Source organism: Mycteria americana, chromosome Z (assembly GCF_035582795.1).
Source record: "Mycteria americana isolate JAX WOST 10 ecotype Jacksonville Zoo and Gardens chromosome Z, USCA_MyAme_1.0, whole genome shotgun sequence".
Classification (NCBI taxonomy): Eukaryota; Metazoa; Chordata; class Aves; order Ciconiiformes; family Ciconiidae; genus Mycteria; species Mycteria americana.
Genome location: NC_134396.1, coordinates 69,535,975 through 69,562,383, shown reverse-complemented (window position 1 = coordinate 69,562,383; position 26,409 = coordinate 69,535,975). Strand labels below are relative to the sequence as shown.

At 45.8% G+C, this 26,409-nt stretch overlaps 1 protein-coding gene across 5 annotated transcripts in view; it reads left to right on the top strand.

Moving 5' to 3' along the window:
- Positions 1-26,379, top strand: part of PALM2AKAP2 (PALM2 and AKAP2 fusion) — a 277,549-nt gene extending 251,170 nt beyond the window's left edge. For all 5 annotated transcript variants that reach the window (XM_075488516.1, XM_075488518.1, XM_075488517.1 and 2 more), the window contains 3 exons: positions 1,636-4,027; positions 12,290-12,468; positions 22,977-26,379. In XM_075488516.1, the coding sequence (XP_075344631.1) occupies positions 1,636-4,027; positions 12,290-12,468; positions 22,977-23,069 (2,664 nt within the window). In that variant the 3' untranslated portion in view covers positions 23,070-26,379. The remainder of the gene's footprint in view (positions 1-1,635; positions 4,028-12,289; positions 12,469-22,976) is intronic.
- Positions 26,380-26,409: the final 30 nt, after the last annotated feature.

The window sequence follows — 26,409 nt, the reverse complement described above, 5'->3', positions numbered from 1 at the left end:
CAACCAGTGAAGTATGCCAAGTAAAATATAGAGACAAAAGCAGGTTCATTTGTTGGTTGTTTTTAAAGGTTTTTCCCAATGTTTAAGCACAATTAAGAAGAACATATCTAATGGATGAAGCCAACATTGTCTTCAGTTGTGTACAACTACATAATTAGACAGAAAACTCTTTCAAAGTGCTTTTAGAAAGAGAAGTCTTCCGGCTGGCTGGCTATAATTCCTTAAGGTGTGTCAAATGCATTTTACTGCCTATATAAACCCAGAGGCAATGTGATTGTTCAGGTCACTGGTAAATTCCGTTGTGCTCCTAGCTGATCATCTGCAGTGTGTATTAATAGCATGCAGGATAAGGGACAGCAAGGTTGGGGGTGGCTAGCAGACAAGAGTGCCCTTGTTGGGTGGCTGTAGTCATACAGCGGCCACTGAGTTCACAGGGTTCGATCAGTGCTGTTTGCTTCCCAAGCCTGTGCCTCGCACATAGAAACACGTGGAAAGGGAGCCGGAGACATCAGATATCAAGTTTCTGTTTTAAAATGTTAGTCAAAGTGAATAGATATGTCACTTTTGGTTTTCAGGAGTTAGGAAGAGTTAGCAAGAGATAGCAAGTTCTTTTGGAAGAATAATGTTCAAAATATCATCTTCTTTTCTTTTGGTGTTTCCTTTTTTTGCCTTTCAGCAGTAGAGAATTATTGAGAAATTCATTGACATGTTACCAGCTTAATCAAAAGGTCCTAAGGACTTTACTCACGGGAAGTTCAGTAGGCTGCTTGATGGGTAAAATCTGCCCATACCAGAACATGACCACTGTTTCTTTCAATACCCTCCTTGAGAGCAGAGGGAACACATCAGGGAGAAATATGAATCCAGCACATCTGCACTGCAGATCAAAGCAGGGAGGAAGGAGACCATGACTCTTGTCCCTGTCATGCTCCTTGTGGTGGTCTTCATGCCATGGAAGTTGCAAATGCTTCCTGTCTCCCAGGTCCAGTTGCGTGTGGGTTTCCGTGTGGGCTGGAGAAAGACCCCGTGTCTTCCCAGCACTGTGTAATTGTACCCCGTGTTTGATGACCAGGATTGATCCACTGAGAAATGAACATTCCCTGCTGTTGCCACATCCTTTTTCCTAATTTGGGATGAATCGCCTACTCTTCCTGCATGTTAGCATCTGTTTCTGCAAAACGGGGACAGTAATACTTTTCATCTGTAGAAGCATTACGAGATTTCCTTTAGGTGCAGAAAGCATTTTTAAAATACCAAGATGATAAGCATTGTATGCTGCATGTGCAAACCTTTGAAGAACCTAAACTGCCAAGCCATTAATAACTTGGAAATCCAAAGCTCATTTTTAGTGGCAAACCAGGACACAAGCGTGAAATAATGACAAAGTGAGGATAGTAAGCAGATGGGAAATACTTAAATGAAAGTTTGTTGTTTTAGTGCCTTGTCCAGCTTATGGTAAGGTAACCGTCTATTTTTTGTGTTAATGATTTGCCTTGCCTTCCCACGCTCTGAGGGGCTGCTTTAATCTCAAGTTTAAGAAGTGCTAGGATTTGCTTTCCAGATGGTGTTTGCTCTGCATAAAATAAAACGTTGCTTTTTAGGACTTCATCATAGTTTTGTTCTGTTTTATTTTAGAAATCTTCCAGAATCCCTGAGGATGACATCAGGTTGAGAAAAAACAGAGACCAAAACTGTGCCAATTTCTTGGAGCCAGCTACTGTGCTTGCTACAAAGGAAGAGAAAATGGAAATCGAAGTTCCAGTTTCTGAACATAAAAGCATCACCACAGTGGCTTCACCACATCCCATAGACAATCCAACCCACTTCTTTTCCCCTGCTGCCAGCCACAATGGACTTAAGGACAGGCACGAATCTCTGGACAGTGAAGTTGCTAAAGAGATCAGATACCTAGATGAAGTGCTGGAGGCAAATTGCTGCGATTCTGCTGCAGATAATACCTTTAATGGGACATCCTCCCCCGAACCAAGTGCAGTCTCCATTATGGATGGCTCAGAAGCATCTGTTAATGTCAATAATGATTCAGTACCCAGTGAAAGGGAAGAAAATGTAGCTGACAAGCAGGCACCCTTGGTAGTTGAACCACATGAAGCTAGCATAACAGATGAGAACCTGAAATCTAATGGCCATTCCTTGGGTGGACTGAAGGAAGACACTAGGGAAAGTCTGAAGGTGCCAGGAAGTCCCACTTCTTCAAACAGTTCTAGAAGATCCTCTAAGGATGAAGAAACAACTCTTACAACCCTTAAGAAAGAGGCTAAGTTTGAACTACGAGCTTTCCATGAAGACAAAAAGCCCTCAAAGCTCTTTGAAGATGAGGAAGAGAAGGAAAAATACAGGGTCCGCAAAGTGAGACCATCAGAGGAAATGATGGAACTTGAAAAGGAAAGAAGGGAACTCATTAAAAGCCAGGCTGTCAAGAAAAACCCCAGCATTGCTGCCAAATGGTGGAACCCTCCCCAAGAGAAGACCCTGGAGGATCAACTGGATGAAGAGCATCTGGAGTCCCACAAGAAGTACAAGGAGCGCAAGGAGAGACAGCAGCAGCAAGGTGCAACACCAACATCCCCCAAACAGATCAGCTGCTCCTTTGTACCACCAGAGCCAGTCAATATCAAGAAAGAGGATATTGTCACAGAGCAAATTGACTTCTCAGCTGCCAGAAAGCAGTTCCAGCTGATGGAGCATTCAGGTCCACCTCAGGGTCAAGCCCCACCAAGGCGGTCAGGAACACCCAAAATGTTCTCCATCAAACCCTTCTACAAAAGCCTCAATTCTCCGCATGTAGACAGACCACTGTCCTCCATGACAAGACCTGTTTCAGTGTGTGGGCAAACAGGACAGCTTGAGGGGAACAATGCCACTGTTGTCAAAGCACAGAAGGTCTCCTGTACCTCAGAAGATGATACAAGTGCTCAGACTACCACTGCTGACCCAGTAAGAGAGTTACCGTGCAGTGATAGCCCCAGAGCTGGACAGGCCTCAAAACTGTGGGCGGAGGATGGAGAATTCATGAGTGCAAGAGCGGTCTTCACTGTAGTGAAGGATGATGGACAGGGCGTGCTAGACCAGTTCCCAAAGTCAGCCAGCGCCTCTTCCCCTCCAGAGGAGCTCGACTCTGGTTTGGATGACTTGTCTGTCAGGTCTCAGGATACCACCGTCCTGGAGACCCTTTCCAATGACTTCAGCATGGATAACATCAGTGACAGTGGTGCCTCCAATGAGACCATGAGTGCCCTGCAGGAAAGCTCGCTGGCTGATTTCTCCCTGCCGCAGACCCCGCAGGCCGACACTCCGGCGGAATGCAGCGGCGAAGGCATCTCCAAGTCGTTCAGCGACCCAGGCTGTGACTCGCCCTCCTCCGCCTTGGCAGACTCCATGCTGATTGACAACCAGCTGGAGTACCACGCTGGCCTGCTGGTTCAAAACGCCATCCAACAAGCCATAGCCGAGCAGGCGGATAAAGCAAACCGCAAGGAAGAAGAAATCCCAGCAGAGAAAGAGATCTCGGTCAAAGAGCAGCCAGCCACCATCGGGACAGCTCCAGCCTCCAAGGAGCAGCAGAACCCAATGTTTGAGCCACCCCAGGTGTCTTCACCTGTTCAAGAAAAAAGGGACACCATACCAAAGACTTCAAAAGAGGAGGACTCAGGACTCAGGGAAGGGAAGAGTTTGCAGCAGTCGCCCGTGTACTCAGCCAGCCAGCCGTTTCTTGTGGAGGAAAATAGGCATGAAGTCAGCTATTTCAGCAAGTATTCAGAGGCAGCTGAGCTGAGGAGCACCGCCTCCATCCTGGCCACGCAGGAGCCTGAAGTGACCGTGGGCCCTTTCAAGTTACGGTCGAGGAAGCAGAGGACTTTGTCGATGATAGAAGAAGAGATCAGAGCTGCCCAGGAACGAGAAGAGGAGCTGAAGAGGCAGCGGCAAGGTCTGCAGGTGGCACCGAGCCCTGTTACGAAGAGCGCACCACCCATGCCCACCAGAACCGTGTCTTACAAAACTGCACCAGGTAAGAGCCCAAAGCGTCAGAGGGGAAGTGAAATGTGACTGAAGGGTCAGGTCAGATTCAGTTTTATGTCATTTTTGAGCGAATACATCGTTTTGCAGGGGGTGGGAGGGTTGTCATGACTTCATCTGTCTGGAAACTGCAGGCAGGAGGAGGGCATGGGACAACCCAACTATCTGTGAGCACACCTGAGGACGTTTTTGGTTTTTTCCCATAGTAGCACAGAAGTAACGTACGTACCCTGCTACTGTCATTAGAAAACCCTGCGCTCCATTCATCCCCTGCCACGCTGTAGCGTGACATGTCTATCGCTGTGCTGCTCAGACCACCCACTGAAATTTAGGATCATCATAAGGAAGGACAGCAGCAGCTTTTGCAGCTATTTGAAAGACAAATGTAGAAAGCATTTTTAACAGGCTTTCTGTTCTCTTGCACGTCATTAAGGAAGTGCAAAGGTAGTGGGGATTTGCAGATTTTGGGATCTTGCATCAGATTTCTTTTTGTGCGTGTCTCTTTTCCTTTCTGTTTTCAGGTATTTCTTGGTCTTCTTAATGAAGTTTGTCTGGTAAAAAGATCTCCAGAGCTGTGAGTTGCCATGTATTTCAGCTGGTGTCATTCACTACTGAATTAAACAGGCGTCACAAACGAAATCCTTAATAGATTCAGTAGAAGTCCTCCTCTGACTGATCAGCTTCTGGGTCCTTGTGGCGGCATTCACAGCAGTTAGAGCATATCACTCTCCTCCTTCCCCTTTTAAAAAAATAAAATCAAGCACTCATGCCTTCTTAATATAACATAAAAAAAGAAATTTAAAAAAAAAATAAAAACACATGCCAGGCTTATTTCTGTGTAGTGATTTTTATGAGTATAGACCGACATATGCTTTGCAAGTACTTAGAAGTTTTTATTAACAGTGATCATTGTGAAGAAGTATTAATTTTACCCAGAGTACTTAAGTTCCATCCTTATTTCCACTAGTGTAAATCTGAGCCAGTGATGCTTCCAAAAATTGTGCAGGGTAATCCTTTTCTTTTGAAAGTCATAGCAAACTTGAATAAGGTCTGGATTTAGTCCATTACCCAGTCTGATGGTGAACTTGGAATGTTATGCAGCACATAAATAGCTAATACTTGTTTTTGTTCCCTCTGCAAAGAGGATGATTTTAACCTGTGTTATTTGCCAAAAAATGCAGCAGATGTTGATAATTTCTTTGAAGTGCTGTTGTTATTACTCCTGTAGAACAGCATTTTTGATAGGGAATCTCCATAAACTGAGAGGTGTTTTGAGCAATGTCTGATAAGACGAGAGAGGCAGGGCACCATAGACCTCAGCTAGGAGGACTCGTGTAAAGGTGTGCTCATGACTGCTTTCAAAAACACCATCATCTGTAGCTACAAGTGCTCAAAATGAGGCTGATAATGGTTGCTTTTTACTCTCAAGTGATGTTGGAAGGGCTGCTGACACTAATGCTTATTTTAACGGCGCATCTGGGAAAACAGTGTACTTCTCGTTCTTATTTCCCTACACAAGGCATTTACTTTGTGTCTGATGTTAAAATGTTAATTGTAAATTATATTCTAGTGAGAATGATAAACTTGTATTTATAATTAATCATTCCAGACAGTTTCCTTTAAATGTCCAACTGCCATATCTTCAAGAAAGAAAATTGGGATCTATTAGCCAATGACTCAAGCTACTGCAATTTGCAGCTGGTGACAAGGCAAAGAATTAATTTCTAGGAAAAGATGAATATGTGGCAATGCACAAGGATGTCATTGATCAAAAAAAACCACAAATAGCATTGCCAAAGTCATTCTTAAATCTTCTACTTTCTGTGCTTTCCAAGCAGTGGATGTGCTCAGAGCTCTCAGCTGGAGGAAATTAGCTTGGCACCCTTAGTGTTGCAGGCTGCATACCCTCAGCTCATCTCATCCTTGCTGTCCCTTTAGCCAGCTGTGTGGCAGTTAAAGCTTGCAGGCATCCTTAAAAATAAAGAGAAGGGATACCATGCAACCCCTTGGAAGATCACAGCAACTTTCCTTTTATTTTCATATTTACAGCACCTTTTCAATAGTTACAAAAACAGAGGCAAAAGGTGATTCAGCAGAGGCAACAAAATCTAGCTGTAAAGCTTCGTTGCAGCCAGTTACGGAGGTGATTTACAGAGCAGAAAAGAAAATCTACTTGTGGTAGGCACAGTAAGGAATATGCTGTAGAACATGTCTGATACTGTAGTCTGAATATCTAGTTTCAATAATAATAATAATAATAATAATAATAATAATAATAATAATGAAACAGAGGTACTTCTGTCATCAAATTGCCTTTCCCAAAGAAAGAATTGACACTCTTCTTTTAACATCAGGATACCTCAGCAGAAAGGGATTAGGTGGTCAAGTCTAAATTTGAAAAAACTGTTGCTAATCCTTAAGTGGGGAAGTGTAAACTCACCAGAACTCTTTTGAGGAGGTGCAGTAATTAACTTAATTAGCAATGGCCTACCTATCAGGTTGCTTTTTGGTGGTGGACTGGGCAGAGTAACTTTACTAGGACTCCTGGTGGTCCCTGGTTATTTATTACTCCTGCTCCCCTTCACTGCTTTGAACCATCGTTATGTGAGTAACAAAAACAGAAATGACAAAAAAGGACTGCAGTGAACTGAACTGCTATTTTGGCTGAAGTGTGGAAGATTAACACAATTCATGTGGGTGTATGTGTGAAATAATTGCTAATTACTTTAGATAGCAAACAGGCTGGTTTTGCCACCCTGACATACAACTTTCATACAACTGACAGTAGCACTAAACTTGGTGTCTGCCAACCACCCAGCACAAGCCAATATGGTTCCTAGTAATAAACTTCTGTACTGCTGACAAGTATCCTTTAAAGTTGGTTGGGATGCTTCAAAGCATTCTTTTAACCCATCTCAGATCACTTGAGCAAGACACAGAGTAATTTCAGTGGAGCGACAACTACGTGTTGTGTGCGCACAGGACAAGACCTTCTCCAGGGTACTCCTGGAAATGTGAAGGGAAGAACCTGTGCAAACTCCTTTCCCAAAAAGTTGGGTTTCCTGCATGAGGAAATCCAAGAAAGACCAAAAAAATGCTTGAGCGTGGCTAAATGGAGAGTCATTGTGGATCCCAAAATATTTCTGGAGCTGTATTTAAATTTGAGCGTTGTTTTGCTGCAGCACCTGCTGCACTTGGTGAGGTGTTGAGCAGCTGCATAGCAAGCCAGTGGTTTTCTCGTACAACGTGCGGGTGGTACACCATCCCTCCTGGGCAGAGCATCTGGGGCTGTTTGATAGTTTATTTGAACAGGATGATGAGTGTGTGACACTAGAGGATCCAGCATACGTTTGGTGGTGTAGTTCCCGTGTTCCTTTTATTAGGAGTACGTAGACTATGAAGAACTTGTGTCTAACTTCCTGTAGTACCTGGCTCAAGTAATCCTGTTCATCAAAGGAGGTGTGAAAATCATTGCATGAGGGGTCATGGTTCAGTGAAGGCTTTTCTGTTGGAGAGAAACCCTTTGTGAATATTTGCTGTCTCATGACGAGGCATGGGGGAATCCCTAACACAAGAAGCCATGCCTGGGAGAAGCTTTCCTGAAGCTGCCACATCTGCCTTTTTGGTGTTTGTCACCAAAGCATTGCCAGGTGAGGCAGAAGGCACGTTGGACTCCGTGCGCTCGTCTGCAGGGACGCAGACCCATCTGTATGCGTATCTGGGAGAGCTGCCCACCAAGCAGTCATCTTCTGTTGTCCTCAGCTGATGAACTAGATGAGAGAATTTCAGTGGATGGCAAAAGCCCAGAGGGGGAGCTGCAGTTTAGAGATGCAAGTGATCAGGTGCCTTTAAACTTCAGGTAACTGTTCCCTCCAAGTAGTGACGGGCATGCGTGTGCTGTCTTTTTCTTTCTTCTCCTTGCTTTGTCCTCCTGAGTGACAGCTGTGGAGCATAAGCCTCTGTCAGAGGAGCCACTTCAGCCTGAAAACCATTTCCCACTTTCATTTTTCACTAGTAAATACCTACACTAAGGAAACTTCTCAGGTTCAGCCGCAGCCTGAAGATACTTTTTGTACTGTGGGAGGAGAAGGAGAAACTTTGCTGCAAGACATTTTTAATATTTGTGGCCATTGCAAAATTTTTAATGCCCTGTATACAAGTAAAGAATAAGGATCGGGTGTAATACATATGCATGAAGCCCTTTTTAAAATGAGAATTTTGAGAAAGGCTAGAGCAGAAATGGAGCCTTGGGAGTTTACGGAAAATACTGTTTCCTTACCCCTTCATAAGCACCGGTATGAAAAAAGCGAAGTTCATCATTCTCTTCAAGGATTCCTCTGGAGTGCTCATCACTCATCCCCTGAACACCTGCAGGAGTGCCTTAACAGCATACTAACCCAGCTCATTTGTCACTTGCTCTCTTATTCCCTCCCTAGTGGAGAATGTGTATGAAGTGACAGGATCTTCGAGAGGTTCTTTTTTTAATGTTTGCTTGTTTGTGTGTTTGCATATTCATGTTGCTGACTTGGTGTTCAGGAAGACCAAAGAAGCCCACCTTTCACCTGCAGTGGTAATGAGGCTCCACGTTACCAGAGGGGCATTTTTTTACATACTTCAACTATCCCCTGACTTCAGCACAGACTAGTCTCCTAAAACAATCTGTCTTGCTGAAAACCTTATTTTGAAAAGTTTTCTCTGCTGTGCAGATGTCTTAAAAATTACAACAGCATCTGTAAAATAGTTGCTTTTATTTGTGTGAAGCCCCATTCTTCCCGTCTCCTTTGTACTTGTATGTTAACTTGTGTTGACATTATATGATGGCCCTTGGTACCTGCTGGTTGCTTAGTGGTGACTCAGGCCTTTGTCCCAGGGCCTTGCCTCGGTCATTCTTTCTTCTTGATGTTGCAGCAAATCAGCTGAGCATCCAGCTTCAAGCAATCAGCTTGCAGTGAGTGCTTGGACACCCGTCAGGCTCCACAGGGTGGATAAGTCACCGTCACAACCCCTCTTGCTCCCAGAGCTGTGCAGAGGTTTTGGTTAGGAGAAAGCTAATCTGTCCCCAGCTCTTGCACGTCTTTGATTTTGCAGAGGGGTGCGAGGTGATGTCTTGCAACCCCCAGCCTGGGACACAGCAGCAGCTGCCCCTTCCCTGAGATTTCCCTTCCCCTCCCCAGGGCTTAGAAAGAGCGTTCTCCATAGGAGCAGCTCCTGCCTGCCCCAAATATCACAAGAGGCAGGAAATTAAGAGCAACCAAATTCCAGGAGCTTCCTACTACATCCCTGAAGCCAGAGAGTGGAGGGAGCCATCACCAGAACTGAAGCCACAGAACATTTTTTGGAGTCCGTCTGAAAGAGGAGAAAAATGTAAATGCATAGGTGAAGACTTGGGATGCTATAGCCTGTACTCATCTTGCAACAGCTCTGAAGGTGACCTCAGGGGACTACCTTCCCCTGGATGGGAAGACGCTGCTGATAACTGCTGTTAACTTCCAAGTGTGACCATCAGGCTGCAGTTTTTGCTGGTATCCTGCAAGTGTGACCCTTTTTAAATTTGAGTCAGAGCACAGTTCCTTTATTACTCAGTTTGGATTTGGGCAAGGACCACCAGCAGTGTCTGAGCGCATCAGGGCATGGGACTGCAGAAGTAGAAAGTGCCTATGATCATCGTGTCTCGTGATGCTTTTATGCTGAATGACTCTTCTGCCTGAGAACAGTACCTTACCTGGATGAAAATCTGCCGGGAGAAAATTAACCCAGCAACATTTCTAACACTATCCGAACCAGCAGAATAGGTCTGCACTGGACTGGAGCTCTGCATCAGGTTCAGGGAGTTTTTCTGTGGTTGTTCTGAGAGCCCTCAAGCCTCAGACACCCCGTCATCTAACCACAACCTCAATGGTGGTTGCACTGGTTGCTTGCCTTTCTGCCACTGTTGGCACTGGTAGGATCTCTCTCTTCCACCTGCCTACCTGTTCTCACAAAATTTTTAGGAACTTGAAAGAGACACTTACCCCTCTATGAAAAGTATTTGAAATAATGCTGTGAATTCTGAGTTTTTAGTGGAATCCAAACACTTACACAGAGAAAATGGTTGTATAAGCATAATTTCCTGTGGATAGTAACCAACAAACCACTGTTTTCCTGTGGGCAAATCTTGTTTCTGCCTTGACTTCTATATTTGTGAAAAGGGAACTGTGTCACTGTTCATGGTGACACTGCCCAGCATGCCCAGAACAGTTGCATGTTGCTGCAGGGTTGCTGCTACATACAGGAATTGATGGGCCCTCCATCCAGGGAGGATGGATCTGCTCAGAGATACCCCTTTCTAAAATGCAGATCCCCAAAGCCTATGGTTTGCATTGTTTTCCAGGGGAGTGGGATGGAAGGAGCTCTTTGCAGGCATGAGGCTTGTCCATAGGTCTGAGCATCCTGTGATGGTCTGCATCCCTGGGGCAAAGCACAAAAGCTGGGCGACATCTGAGAAGCCTGATTCCTCCTGCGTTACTTGCATACGTCCAAGACGGTTACTTATTAGTGTAAGAATGAAGTAGTACAGGGAGATATCTGACCCTTAATCAGGCTTTTTATTTTCAGCAGGCTTTTTTACCCACTGGACCTAATGGGCAAGGTGATGGTTGTTCTTTCTTTCTCCTGCTGAGCAGTCCAAGCTGTCATGCACGGGTGCAGCTGGGCAGCTCAGGACCTGCTGTTGGCCCCTGCTTTGGCAGCGTAACTCCTGCTTGTCTGTGGAACTGGTGCTGGTGCAACCCACAGGAGAACCTGGGCCCATAGAAACTCCCCCTCCAGTCTCTGGTGGGTGATTTAGGGGTGACGAATTCCCAGCCGCATCCCTGCACCAGCCAGCTTAAGCTAAGCCTGTAACGAGAAACTAGTGGTGCTGGGTTTTTCCATAATGGTCAGAAATGAAACAAGCCTGGCAAGGGGATTTCTTGTAAAAGACCTCTGCAGTGTCGACTCATGTTTCACTTCTCCCTTCAAGAATAAATCCTGCTGATTCTTACAGGAGGTTTCAAGGCTGCTCTCTAGTGGCTACCACTGTCATGATGCTTTTTGGAGAAGCAGAGAGGGTTTTCATTTGCCTCAGCAAGAAGAAGTTTCATGAAAATCTGCACGATCCTTCTGGTTACTTCACTTATTTATAGGGGGTTTGGGGTGAGGTTTTTTTCTCCTTTTTTTCTTTCCCATCCTTTGAACTGTCTTATTTCAAAGAGCTGCCATGCCATGAAAAAGGGAAGCTGATTTTTGTTTAGCATTGCTTTCTCCTGTTATAGCTGAGGACCCCCGCACCTTATTCCCACGCCCATGACCTGCCACCATCGTCCTCATTCTTCCCACCGGGACAAGCTGGATGGCTCACCCCGGATCAGCGCCTGGTGATGAGAAACGCAGGCTGTCCTCCGTGGAGAAGGGTGGGTTGTCCACCCCCTGAGCCCTCCCGCAGCTCATTGCAATGGTCTCCTTGCTCTGGTCTGCCTTTTACCCAGCTGTTCAGCTGGGGTCAGTCTGCCTAAAACAGGCTCCCCTGGGTGAAATGGGCTCAGTCAGAGAGCAGCCTGACTTCTCTCTGACTTTCCTCCCACCAGGAGACTGAAGGGCCCTGCCTGAACGAGGGGTGTGTGGGACGGAGACCCATCCTGCTCTGCCACATGTCTCCCTCCAGCAGCACCCTCTGCCACTTGCAGGAAACAGCTGCAGGGAAGAGTAGCACCAGGGGCAAACCCAAAGCCTTTCACACTTAAAAAAGCAGATTAAAAGCACTGGAAGAAGAGGAAAAAGCCAGCAACGCTTAACAAGATGCCTTCTTTTGTGTGCAGTGGTGGCACCCTCTGCGTGGTATAGTCTGAGCCAGAAAAAAAGTCACCCTGCAGTTTTCCAGAATCTTACGAACATTTCCAGATCACCGAAATGTGTCCTGTAGGAGAGAACGGGGGTAGTTCAGCCATATACTACTGCAAATAATAGTGGTGGGTTAAATTTGCATTGTATCATTTGGTACATCTTCTAGGTTTCATAAAAAGAGTTTGTAGTGTTTTGGTGTAGCGCATTTCAGGAAGAGGGAGAGTATTTTAAAAGCCTGTGACCATCCTGATTTACCAGATTGTGTCATAAGCTTCATTCCAAACCGTTTCTTCATTCAAACCCTGCTGAAAATGCTTCTCCAGTTGTCATCTTTTGGAAACAACTTGTGAATCCTTCAGCTTAGAAGGGGTCATTCCTTTTCATGTCATTGCAGGAAAGATAGAGAAGATCAAGCCTCCTCCATCCCCCACCACAGAGGGCCCTGTCTCGCAGTCCGACCCACCACCCGAGGAGCCTGCGGGAGCCCAGCGGCCCAAGAACCTGATGCAGACCCTCATGGAGGATTACGAAACACACAAAACTAAGAGACGAGAAAGGATGGACGACAGCAGTGTAAGTGTACTTTTCCTGTTTGCTCTGCGATAGAGACTATGACATGCGAGAACCAACACTCAGACAACAAAAATACTTCTTTCCCAAGAATCTGCTCACATCACCTTGCAAGTGTGTAAGGATTTTAACACATTGTAAGGACCAGTGTGTTTGAAATGGAAGCATGAGGGCCAATGGAGAGGAAGAGACAGTGTCACTGCAAATATCAAAGCCAACTCATATTAAGTTTATTTTTAATTAATTAAGTTAATTAATAATAAGGGCAGTGGGTAGCTGCCCTGCAATTGGTGGATTCTATTAATTCACGCATCACCAAGACCCTGAAATGGGTTATTTTAGCGGCTTTTTGAACTTTGTGGATCAAGCATGTATTCATGCCTGTGTTCGTAGACTCCCAAAGTCCCATCCCACTGTGCTCAGGATTCAGTGTAAGTGGATAACTTCCCTAGAAACCACGCCTTGCAGAGCTGGATTGGGAATGTCTCAGAAATTAACTTGGATCCTTCAACGGGCAGCATGCTGTTTCCCGCTGGATTTGTTGTCTTCCTTCCACACACAGAAAATCAGCCAGAATTTCAGTTTGTGAAATGGGTGCCTGCATTTCAGTCATTACTGTAATAGAGTTTAACACAATTAAGTTGTTCTTTATTGGAGGCACTAATAAGAAGAGCTATGAATTTCATAGCTGGAAGTATCAAAATTCAGGTGCATCCATTATACAACCCATTTCCCAACAGAGCACAAGGTGTTTCTTATTCAGACTCATTATTACTGTGGGCAATGAGTGCAGAAGATAGTGAGATATAAGTGTGATATAAAACTTCTTAAATGGACACAGTGTTTGCTGAAGCAGCCATAGTCCTCCAGGCACTTCCCAGAGATGTCAGAATGATGACCCCAGCACCAAGGAGCTCATGCCCCAAACAAACTGCTTTCTAGTAATGTTCATTAAAGATAGAGTCTCATTAGGTATATAGAAGTAAGTGAAGGTTTGTAACATAGAATCATAGAATCATTAAGGTTGGAAAAGACCTCTAAGATCATCGAGTCCACCTCGATGGTTCGTCAACCGAACACCTCCATGCGTACTAAACCATGTCCCACAGTGCCACATCTACACATTTTTTGAACTCCTCCAGGGATGGTGACTCCACCATGTTCCAATGCTTGACCACCCTTTCAGTGAAGAAATTTTTCCTAATGTCCCATCTAAACCTTCCCTGGTGCAACTTGAGGCCATTTCCTCTTGTCCTATGGCTTGTTACCTGGGAGAAGAGACCGACCCCCACCTCTCTACAACCTCCTTTCAGGTAGCTGTAGAGAGCGATAAGGTCTCCCCTCAGCCTCCTTTTCTCCAGGCTAAACAACCCCAGCTCCCTCAGCCGCTCCTCATCAGACTTGTGCTCCAGACCCTTCACCAGCTTCGTTGCCCTTCTCTGGACATGCTCCAGCCCCTCAATGTCTCTCTTGTAGTGGGGGGCCCAAAACTGAACACAGCATTCGAGGTGCGGCCTCACCAGTGCCCAGTACAGGGGCACGATCACTGCCCTAGTCCTGCTGGCCACGCTATTCCTGATACAAGCCTTGGCCTTGGCTTTCTTGGCCACCTGGGCACACTGCCGAATACTGAATACTGCACTAGTCCGGCAGCTTTTAATTATTACTGGTGGATATTGCACAGTAGCATCAGATACTTAAAATCAGAAGGAATGCAATGTGGAGAGGTCCTGTTGCATTTCTGCTGGTTAACTAAAACATAGTAGGAGAGCTGACTCAAAATGTAAACAGATTAATTTCCAGTGCACTTTTTGGTCCCTTCTTCTACTGAAGGCATTGAAAAACAAGATCTCGTCATCCATCAGGCTCGTGCTGCCGCATAGGAAGCCAGCTCTTGCACAGGAGCGTGCCTTGTTCTGGCAGCGGCATCTTGGGGCCGCATCCTGGGAAGGAGCTGCTCTCTGGTTTCCCCTCGCTCCCCAAAGCACCCAGTGAAATGGGGTGGCTCCACCTGCTCCGGTGGGTGCTGTTTTCTGGCATCTCCCCAGAGGATCTCTTTCCCTGACGGGCTCTCAGAGGCTTGCAGGAGACATGTCACACCCTCATGCCCTTTGCAGAAGCCGGGAGGAACTTTATAAAAAAAGGGGCATAAAACTCCCGCTGCGCAAACCAGAACTGTTCCTCGGGAGTCCCGCAGCGAGCGTCTGTCAGCCTGGTGGCTCAAAACCTTGGCACGGCGGAGAAGCTGCTCTGCTAAAGAGGTGACACTCAGCTGGTACTCACCCTGTGCTTTTCCTCCACCCCCGTGAAGAGCCCAGCCCATGAAGCATTGTCTTGTGGCTGAAACCTTCTCCCACGGCTATGATGGTCACATGCCATTTGTTGTGCACGTTGTAGCACACAAAAGACATGTAAGATGTCATTAGACCTAACTCCCTCCGCTCAGTTACCCGAGAGCAACTCCTCAGGTGCTTACAGAGCTGCACATGTGCCCCCTAGAAAGGAGGCTGCCCATGATTGCAGCCTCTTCTGCAGTTCGAGGTGAGCCCTGGTGTCCTGGCTGCTGCGCTGGTCTGGGCAGCGTCGGACCGAAGAGGTGTGCTCTGGGTGCCAGCTCGGCTGTCCGCTGCTGCTAAAGCTGCCCGGGCACTGACTGCCCGAAGATGCACTGCCGGAGCATTGGTGTCGGTCAGACAACGTGTGGGAGGGATCCTTTTCTGGGACAAATTGTCAAGGCTGCAGTGAATTTACAGAGCCCCAGTGCACGTGGAAGTCCCTCGGTGTTGCGGTTTGTTGTCATTCTCCTCTTCTCTAAGCCCATTGCATACAGCCAAACAAGATTCACATTCTTGCTGCTGCCTACCCAAAATCCTATTTAGAGAGCAGCGTCCTGCAGAGCCCAGGGAGAGCTTCCTCGACCAGCAGGAGTGTTTTGTTTCTCTTCCCTGCCTTTTTCTGCTCTCCTTTTGTAAACAACTCCCACCATTGACAGGGGAAAGATAATTCAAGTAAGTGCTGCACTTGTACCACTGTTAGTTTGAGCTAATATTTTACATTCCAGGCTAAGCAATAATTATTTAAACAACAAATAGCTTTGATTTGTCAGCAGAGGACATTTGACCGTGTGCTCAGGAGAAAGATTTCTGTAACTAACGAAACAAAAGAGCACATCACCAGCCTCTTTTTAAAAACATTTGAAATATAGTGGGGAAAGGACCATAATTGACAACCAGACAGGCAGCTGCCACTTGGATCATTAAGTCCTGAGAGCTGAACGTGGCTCGACATTGCTTTTTGTGAGCGAGGGGAACCCGAGACTTCCTCGGGTGCTGAGAGCAGTAAGGGTGCTGTGGCACCTGAGGCTAAAGAGAACCAGCGCTTCTGCCGGGGCAGAAGGCAGCGGCCATGGTCTCCTGAACGGGATTGTGGAGAGGTTTGATGTCCACGGAAACTCGCCGTCATATGCTGAGCACACCAGCAGCACTGATGTGTAGAGCTGCAGTTCCTCCCTACGCAAGACACACCAAAAGGCAGGAGGGTGGTTTCAGTAGATCTACCCTGCCTCTCCTTTAAGCATCACCGCCTTCTGTTTTATGTCTGGCTTCAGTGCTACCACACGGCTACAACACGGCCACTCTGGCCGGGGCTTGCAGGTTTTGCCTTTCAGAGACAGAGGGCAAATCAAGCACATCTTGGAAGAAGTCCTCTGCTCAGGAAGTTCTCTTGGAAGAACTTCACTGCTCAGGCAAGGGGGCAGTTTCTTCCAAAGAGGATGTGTTACAGTGGAGGTTTCAACAGGTGAGAAAAAGAGAAAAAGCAGCAGCAGGAAAACAGGTCAAGCACTGATGGTAAACAAGACTGAGACTGGCCAAGCAACGTCATTAAAAAAACACCAAACTGACTAATCTTATTTTTTTTTATGACACCAAGTTGCTTGAATCCTATACTCTGGGATGTGCCAGTTCTTGCAATTTCTTTATTTTGTTCTTGTTTCCTAGTTATAACATGCTTGTTCAATGTACTAATGCTGGTCTTTTCCCTTTCTACCAGTACACCTGTAAATTACTGTCTAGCAAGGTTACTTCCGAGGTACTTTTCAACTGCTTATTTATTTTTGCTTCCTCTTGCATGGTGATTGCAAGTGCATGTCGCTGCAGTTTGCATTTTCATGCTGTGTGCCAGTGCTGTTTCATATCAAAACTGGGATGCAAATATGTGTGTGGGATATTCCTTCTTATCTGTCATCAACAAATATTTGTGTGGCTGCTTTTCTAACCCTTGGATTCTAGTTACAATTTCTGGCATGGGAGGGCTTCGAAGTAAAGGGTTGGGAGCTGTTGCCCAGGACTGGAGCATTCCTGACGCGTGAAATGAGAACTTCTCAATCCCTGTTACCATTTAGCTGGCAAAGCTAACCTGGGATCCAAGCATCCTCAGATGCTGAGTGAAACTGCTGTGGCTTTCTTTTGTCTCTGATTATAGTGTATCACACTGTCAAAACCTCTAGTATTCCGTAAAGAATCTGTGCACCAACCTTTCATCTGTGGAAGAAGAGAGTCAGATCCAAGCGCAGGGCCTCAGTCTGGTGAATTTTGTGAACCTGTCCTTGTCCCGGTGTGTTATGGTGTGATGTCTGATCACAGTCCCACAGCTTAGCATCAGTGTTGGTCTCAGAGTAGAAGAAAAACTGACCTGCTAAAGAAAGGGTATTTACAGTGACATTTGGTATTTGAGCAAGGCCGTAACTTGGAACAGTCCTTACCTCTACAAAGCTGGACTCTGCCAAATGCAACAATTTTAAGAGCAGGGAGTTGACACCAACTACACTTTTGCAATGTTTGTAGGAATCAGGTGCTCAACAATGTGGACATTTCATTTGCCTGTAATTTTCTGTGCAGACATACGTGTAAATCTGGAATTCTCAAACAGATTGTGGTAATGACTGACATTCATTCATTCAGCGTCAGCATTTTTTAATAAACATGAACCTTCCACTATTTCCCTATTCCATAACATATTTGACCACATCAGCTACCTCAAGACAAGTATATGAATATTTTCTGTCCTGGAGAGTAAAGCAAGGTCAAGTCTATGCCATTTCCTATTCATTAAATAATTTAGTGTGGGTTTTATCTCACCCATACAAGGCAGTGATTGATCTTTGTGTAGTGTATTTGTAGAGTTAATCAGTATAATAGCAGTGTGCTTTCAGAGACCTGGCTTTAAACACAGGTTGGGCCTCTTCTCCCCCATAATATCTGCGCAATAATCTGAGTTATGATTATGAATGGTAAGTAGTGAGCAGAGCGTTTGATGTTGTGTGAGAGGCAGAAGCTCAGGTGTGGATTTTACATGCCTAGCCCTTGGCCTTCTGCTGTGAAGGGTTGTGTGTCCACCTTGTAAAATGATAATGACGCAAGGAGTAATGAGCTGGAAATGAATGTGCATGGATGGGAAAGGGGGTAGAGATGAGAAAGGCTGTAGGACACAGCGACTCTGTATGCGGGTGAAGTATGCCACCTGGCTATTCCCCAGCGCTAAGCCTCAGATGAAGAAACCATTTGGTTCTCACTGGAAATCTTTAGCTGAAGCCGGGCAGTTGCTTCAGAAGGAACAGCGAGGCTCAAGGCATGATGCCCCCCCTACTCTGTACTGAGCCCGGAGCTGAGCTGTGGCTCCTGTTCACCAGAGCCCTCCGTAACCCGCTCCGCTGCAGGCAGGTGGCTCAATTTTAATCATTGTGGGCAGCGCTGGCGCTGACCCAGCTGTGGTTGTGCCGGCTGGAGCGGGAGCTTGCGCGCAGTCAGCCTGGCAGCTCCACTCCGGTAAGCAGCAAACCCCCAGCAAAGTACGGGAACTGCTGACGTTAAGCTACGTGCAGCAAACCACAGCCTGCTTCGTTAGGTTGATGTGGTTTTATCACCTCCGAATTCCTGCAACCTGTGTTAAAAGCACATCTGTCTGCTTAAAGAGACCACAGATAACTACATGCCTGCGCATATATAGGTTGTTTTTATCCTCAAATTCTTTTGCTTAGTATCAGTCATGCTGTAGGAGATACTGCAGTAAGGTGACATTTATGCAACATTAAAGGCTACTGCTGAAAACTTCTGTGTTACAAAACAGAAAACCAACACACTAAATTTGATGGCAGAGGGCACACAGTTTATGTTTTAATACTGACCAGCAGCAGTATAAATACTGTTACTGTCTTGTTTCCTGTAAACACGTTTTTGTCTCAGATACCCAGCTCCTCACTGTGCTCCCTAGAGGTCTGGTGTACTCAGTGAATAGCATTAAGTAGGTACAGTAAAGAAAATAACTTTATACTGTAGAAATAGATGTTCTTTGTCCCTCGGTAGTTCCAGTTTTATACTAAAGCATTTGGTTTATTGTTCCTGAGCGGGTATGTTCCTGAGCAGCCTGTTCCCTGCCTTTGTGCTTCTGTCTCTTCGTGCACGGTGCGCTCCATGAAGGTGTCTTGTGCAGTGACTTTCCCACATGGTACTGGTAGAGTTTACACACCCAGACCTTTGCATTTTCTGGTTTTGTTGCTTTTAGTTCTTCCAGGTCCAGATGGGAAGAATCAGTAAAATATTAAGCTCCAGAAGAATAATTTTGCTTCCACATCAGTTTTGCTGCTACTGTTCAATGAAAATTAGCCTGTACTATATAGCAGTCAGTTTCATTCAGTGGTGAGGATAAATATGCTTTGGACTAAAGCCTATCTGTATTTTGCTTTTTATTCTCTTGTTGCCAGTAAGAGAGCAATTATTGTTACATCTGTTGGAGGGAAACTCAGGACAGGCTAGTCTCCATCTCTAGGATGGATAGATAAATTAATCTTACACCTGACAGTGGTAGCTGTTTCAATCTTCTTTTTTTTTTTTCCCAAATCCTCAAAAATAAATGAAATCTGTCGGGAAGGGGCCCTCTGCAATTCTTAGCAAGACCCCTGAGCTGCAGCCACAAGATCCACACAGCAATTTTTTGCAAAGAGAGGTGAAGAGCGGTTTTTACAGCCCTACGTATCTTGGTACATTTGTCTTTGCCTCACACCTACTTCTGCTCTCCAAATTCTTCCTCTTCTATTGCAGCTAGTAGTCAAATCGCCTCTCCCAGATAAGACATTTTATATAACATTGGTTTTTTCACTGATGTGGCCTTACCATTAGGACATAGCCAGCTCAGTTCTTCAGCCTCAGCTTGAGTGAACTGTCTGCTTCGTGATCTTTCTGATTTTTAGTATATGCCTTCTGCATGCAGTTATGAGCCTGGCTGCCTTAGGACAGCCTGACCACCCAAGCCTGGCCCTGCCTGGGTCACCCTGCCTGCACCCGCTGAGCTGGCGTGGGGCATCATCAGGGAGGACACTTAACGAAGCGTTGAGGTAGCATTTTGTAACATGGCCAAAATGCGGCGTGTTACAGACCCCGAAAACAGCCACAACAACAAAAGCAAAAGACTTTCCTTCCTCTGACCTGCTGTGGACTGGACTCATGATGGGTGCTGGACTCATGATGGGTCAACAGACAGCCCTGATATCTGCCAAGAATATTTTAAAATGGAGATCGTTTGCTATTTTAGGCAAGCGGCTTCCTGGGTTGTGAATTCAATGCTCCATTGAGGAGTCCCAATTCTCCACTCAGTCATTCCAGTTGCGTGCTATAATTACCCCATTGTTTCCTCTAGTGGGTGTAAAACTGACACAGCCTAGTAAAAATGAGGGTTATTTTAGGTCAAACACTCTTTTCAGTAGATTAGAAGAATAATTCTCGAGTAACTATTCAGAAGGACCTTTAGCTTATTAGTATCAGCTCTACTATTTAGAGGGCTTGTAATACTAAGGCAGACATCAGTACTTGTTTTCCTGCAAAGGCTAAGTCCACATTCAGTGCCCTCTGGTATCTCTGATATAATTCTGGAAACAGTTTTCCTTGGAGCAACATTTGCAGAAGTAGACAAGCTTCTTGGCAGGTTTGCAGACATGGGATAAATGGAAGAAACCCCGTTGCCATCTTTTAAGACAAAGATGAGCTGGCTGATCCAAAGCAGAAATCTTCACAGTTTAAGGGTCCTGACTGTTGCAAGCTGTCAGCAGAGACCATCACAACATTGTGATTTCCAGCAAGGAAGACAGTGACTGGAAACTGTTGTAGATTATGTAAAATCCATTTTACTTTCAGCTGGCATAAATCTACAGGGCAAACTCAGCAGACCTCATTTAAATATACCACCACTCTGTGACAGTGGCAGTTTTGGTTTGAAATTTATGCTGAATTTGCTGTTTTTTCATGTAAATTTCAATATCCAGTGGGGAGAACAGTAATTTTCCGTGTTTTATTTAATCATTATCCCATAGTAGTCTTGATAGTCTCCTGTCTTGCAGTATTTGTCTGTTGCCATCCAAAAACAAATCATGTTTTTTTTTTTCCCCGTTCATTGCTAACCCTGGAGCAGGCACTGTCTTTTCTTACTCTGAGAAGATAATAAGATGATGCCCTGATACCCAGTCCCAGTTTTGCTTCTCCACTGTTAGGTTTGGGTTCTCTTTCCTTGGTTGTGGCACTTGGAATCCCAAAGACGTAGTTTAAACCGCTGGTCCTCATCCCTGCAGCGGGAGTAGCTCCAGTATGCTGCTTATAGGCTGATGTCTCAGAAGGGATTTTTTTTAATCATTTTGATACTTTTTTTGATGAATTTTTAGGCTTGTGAGCACATTTGCCCTCTACTGGGTAAAACAGAAACTGCTCAGCCCCACTCCCCCTCTCAGGTGTTTGCTCTGCAAAAAGAGGAGGCATGATTTGGGGCAAAATTTCAGCAAAAAGTCCCTCCAGTGGACCTGGACCAGCTTTGCAGCCCCGGTCAGTGCCAGGCAGCAGATGCAGCTTTAGCTCAAAATCTTCTCTGTCAGCTGGATTTTTCCTTTAGTTCTTCAGCTTGTCCATAGTCATGGTCAAAAGAAACTAGGAGGGCAAAGGGCAAAGAAATAATAAAGCTGGCCACCCTCCACCCTACCTTCAGCTCCTGAATGGAGGTGTGGGTCTTAGCATAAATGCAGAAGTGTGTTCTCATTCCCATAAGCAAAGTTATGGCCTGTAATTTCAGCTGACAGTTCAGAGCTGATTTCCCAAAATTGCCTGTACAGGAGCCCCTACTACCTGTGTGCTTCTCCAACCACAGCTTGTCACAAGCTGAAAGAAGAGTTTCTTTAGTCTTAAGTTATTCATTTTTATTCCAGTCAAGGCTTAAGTTCTCACTGCATCTGACTTTCTACACAGAAGAATAAAATAGCATCATCCTTTCTCAAAAGGCCAGCTACTCTTCTGCAGTCAAGGAGCGTGCAGAGCAGCTTGCAGGGAGCGTTAGGGACGGGGTATGGCAGGCATTGGTTCAGTGAACAGTCACGTATTTGTTGGGGGGTTTTTTATGGTTATTTTTTTTAACTGACTGTTTAAGTATTTCAAAAGTTTACTTCTCTGGGAGGGCTGTTTTAAAACACATTGAGGGCAGTGGACGTCGGCGGCTTTGTAGTTTGATCACGGAGCTGTTATTCAGTGTTGGTCAGAAAATAACATTGCTGTGTGCTTCTGTAAGAAGGCCCCAGACCCCTTCATGTCTCACTCTGCTGGGAGGAAAACACCCACTGCCATGCATTATTTGCCAAGGATTATATCAGATGCACATCACAATAACACCTTTTGGGTTTGTCTGATTTTTTTTTTAACCTTGTTAAAACAAATATTAAAACTGTTCCTTTCTTAGTTAATTGTTTCTGTGTGTGCATGTGTGTGCATAGGTATAACACATACACAGTATGTATGTTTTTATACGTGTGCATATATGTGTGTGTGTGTGTGTGTGAAAAATATATAAACGTATCAGGGCCTATCTTGTACCAGGCTGTGCAGGTCCTCCTTGTGTAAATCTCCTTTTGCATATGCATGGAGTGATTTTTCACTCCAAGAGCACTTTGACCACCGTTGGTGTGGCTGCAAGCCAAAGACCACAAGAAGATGATGTGGGGGGGCTGCCTAGTTCTCCCTGCGGGGGTGATGTGCCGAAATAAGCAGAAGGCTTTCCAGGCTGCAGATGCAGCTCCAAAGCAGCCTCTGCACAAAGCTGCCGGGTGGTTGCTGGCTCCTGGTACCAAAGGTGTGTAGCTGCCTCTGGGGAGAGGACCAAGACCCTGTCCCCTGTCTTCCCCAAGCAGGGATGGGGCAATGTGCAGCAGGGCTGGTAAGGAGCAGCTGGATGGTGCCGAACAACTCCTACCACTTCTGTCCTCCCGTGGTGTGGCTTTGCTCTTGTGTGCCATCCCCCCACCTTCACACCAGCAAGTGCTTCATCGCATGAGTCCTCCGAGTTTGCACGAGGCGCGGCACTGGGAGCCCTGCGGGAAGGGCTGGCCGGGCTGGTCCCTGCCCGCCCCGTTGGTCCCTGCCTGCCTGGCCACGGGGGCCGCAGGCAGCTGAGTGATGTGCTGTGTTTTCCCTTTCTCTCCTGACCAGGTCCTCGAGGCGACCAGGGTGAACCGCAGGAAGAGTGCTCTGGCACTGCGCTGGGAAGCCGGCATTTATGCCAACCGGGAGGAGGACGAATAACCACGCTGCAGCGCGAAGACAGTGACCAGGCACGCCGAAACCAAAAAGAGAGAAAGGAAGAAAAACAAACACAAAAGCCACCACAAAAGCAGCAGCATTTTAGTCCAATATTTATTAAATACACAACAAACTCAATGATGCACATAGACACAGAAATGATCCAGCTCCTGGCAATCCTAAAACGACGGGAAAAACCCACCTAGAAAATACCCCTTTCTCCTTCCCCCCTCTGAAATAATGCAATGGGGAGGTGCAGGGGGTGGGAGCCCTCGGGGGGACAAGGGGGCGGTTGTCCCCAGGGGCCGGAGAGGCTGCAGGCGCATGGCGGGGGGTCGGCGTGGAGGAGCCTGCGCCGGGGCTCATGCTCGTGCTTTCCGCTGACCGAGTTGAGAGCCCTGCCTTGCCCCCAGGATCAGGTCCCCCCAGCAGCTCCCGTCGGACCCTCCTGCAGTTCCTTCGCCTCCCGCAGCCGCTGCACCGAGACCGTCGGCGTTACTTCGGCGTACTCTATCCAGCCACAAAACACAACGATATTGCCCTCTGTTGCTATTTCTTTGAGGGGACTGAAGGGTTGGGATTGGGGTTTTTTTTTGGGGGGGGGGTTGTGTTCCACTCCCCTTTCTAGTAATTTATCTGTTTAAAAGGAAGAAAAAAAAAACAAACAGGGAGGCAGTTATTGCAAATGTACAATCCAGTAGACTCAGTAAAACAGTCCTTGTGTTGCAAACACAAGCCATCACAATTTAGGAGTGGAATAGATGGGGATGAGAGCTAAGCCAAATGGATTACCTTAGCTTTAGGATCCTATATGCTTGCAATATCACCTGAGCTCCAGGTTCTCAGAGCATATTTACGTAACAAAGTTTCTAAATAGAAAATCTGTATTTAGCGGATGACAACTATTTTTTGATGGTGGGGAGGGAAAAGAATGGCATTTGTGTAAAATCTATGAAGATGGGTAATTTGAAGTAGAAAGGTAGTGGGAAAGGGATACAAATAAAGGACATTTAATTTTTAAATGAGGCAATAATTGAACTAAGCCAGACTCTGGCCTAGAAAGAGGTATGAAATAAAGAAGAAAGACAGTTACGTCTTCAACTATATTTATACAACATAAAAAGCCTTTGAAGTAGAGTGCTTTGTGGAAGTCTTCACGTTTCCAGGCAACAAAAAAGCTAAAGGGCATAACGAGTTGGAAGGAGCGAGCAAGGAAGAGCAGACAAGGGAAGAAAACATTATTTTTGCCATTCAGCCAGTGTTTTCAGTGCTACATGCAGACCATAGAGCCTTTAGTTACTGCTTAGGCTTGGGATCAGCGGTGAAGGATTAGTGAGGATCTATGTGTGCGTGTGGGCATGTGTGCACGTGTGCGTGGGGGCGTGTGCGTGCGGCGTGTGCGTGCGGCTGGCATACCAGAGAGGGTATGGCAGTGAGTGTACTGATCATTTTCTCCAAAGCTGTTTACCAGCTATAGGGGTGAGTGCTAATTTCTTTTTTTTCTGAAAGGGGATATAAAAACAAGGCACTGAGTTAATGCAGTATTTGTGATATTAAAATTTGACCCAACATGGTATTTGCATGAGTCACAATTGCAAAGTATTGACCAGTTTTGTAAGCTGACAATTAGGAAAAGAAATGTGGTATTTATTCTTGTGCTTTGTATTTGTATGTAGTATAGAGGCTGCGGGTTTACTCTTTCTTTTCACGCAAGCAATACAATAGGAATATTTTACAACTGGGAACCATAATTTCTGGACTAGAAACCAGTAAGTTTGGGAGGTGACAGAAAAAAAGACACTGAGCTTTTTTCTATACAAAATATTCTGTCTTTTTTATAAACAAACAATTATTATTTTGACATCTTTTTAAAAAATCATCAGCCAGGATACTGGTCCTCCCTTAAGCCTTTCCTTGGTTTCATGACCTGCTGTGCTGTTTTATCCTGAAACAGTGAGCTCATTTAAAATGAGTACCGATACTGTGAACATACTTCTGGTGCTTTTCTTAAACAAACACAGAGCTTGCAACCAAATGATTGCCCGCCCCACCTTCAGTTCCTCCAGCATGTGATTTCTGTCCATGGACACTATCATTTTAAGGCTTATTTTCAGGGAATTGTAGCAAATACAATTATATGTACCTGTTAACTCAGTTCTGTCAGTTGTCTCGCTAAGTGCTATTGAACAGAAGAAAACCCTGCTGAACTGAGCGTTCACTGTGATAAGGGCAGCGAGCTTATCTCAAGGATGCTCTCTAAACCCAGGTGCATGGGGAGGCACCATGCCTATGAAGGAATTACATACCTAATGAAGTGGACCGTTGTTCAGACACGGCAATCGACAGTGAACTGTGATTCACGTCTGCAGGTGGGTCCTTACTCTAAGACTGTAGGACAAGCAACGCCACCAATGCAGCACTCTAGTGAGACCATACATCACGCAGCCGCATCCGTGAGCTCTGCGCATCTGTACCAAGAGGATTCCTGGCTCCCTCCACCCTTGGGGAGAGCGTAAGTGAGACTGGGAAAAAGGGGTTTCCCGAGCAGAGGAGGTGGCCCTTGTACTTGCAGTGAGGTGGTCTTGCACCAAATGATGCTCTTCAGCGTTCTCCCCAGTATTTGTTCCCTGAAACTAAGGCAGCCCCAGGCTGCCTTCCCAGAACCTGCATCTTTATTTTCTTTAACCTGGAGGCCTGTTTTTCCCACCTTCTCTCTCACTGGAAGCCAGTGAAATTGATCACCCGTCACGAGACATCTCGTCATGCTTTGCCACATCCTCCCCTACGGCCACAATCGGCCCTCCGTCTTGGAAGTGAAAAATAAATTGTTCCCCTAGAAAGGGGATGTGGTGGTGGAGAGAGGCCAGGCCGGAGTCCTCTGCGCTAGAAGCATTTGCTTTCAGCCCCTGCGACAAAAGTATTTGCATGTATCAGTGCAGGACAGCCAAACTTTCCACCCAGCAGAGTTTTTCTCTTCCAGAAATTATGGACACTCGTAGTCAGCAGCACACATTCAGTGCTGTGGTAGCACGAGTGCAATGCAGTTTACTTGCCTCTGTTATTTCATTTGCATGCTACCAAGCTTAGGTGTTTATAAGTATACGCCAGTAATACATATCTATCTATATATAACTATATCAAATGCAACAGAAGAGCACTATTGCAGAGTTAACTTTGTCTCCACAAAAGAAATGCTCAGATCCTTTCCCGTGGCAAAGACTGGTTTTAATGAAACTGTGTATTGAGAAATAGTTAAGCATTAGCATTTGTGATTATAATCAGTTTGGGGTTACAGTGCAGGTTTTCTGAACAATTCGTTTTAAAAGCTGCCAGTTTGGGCTTC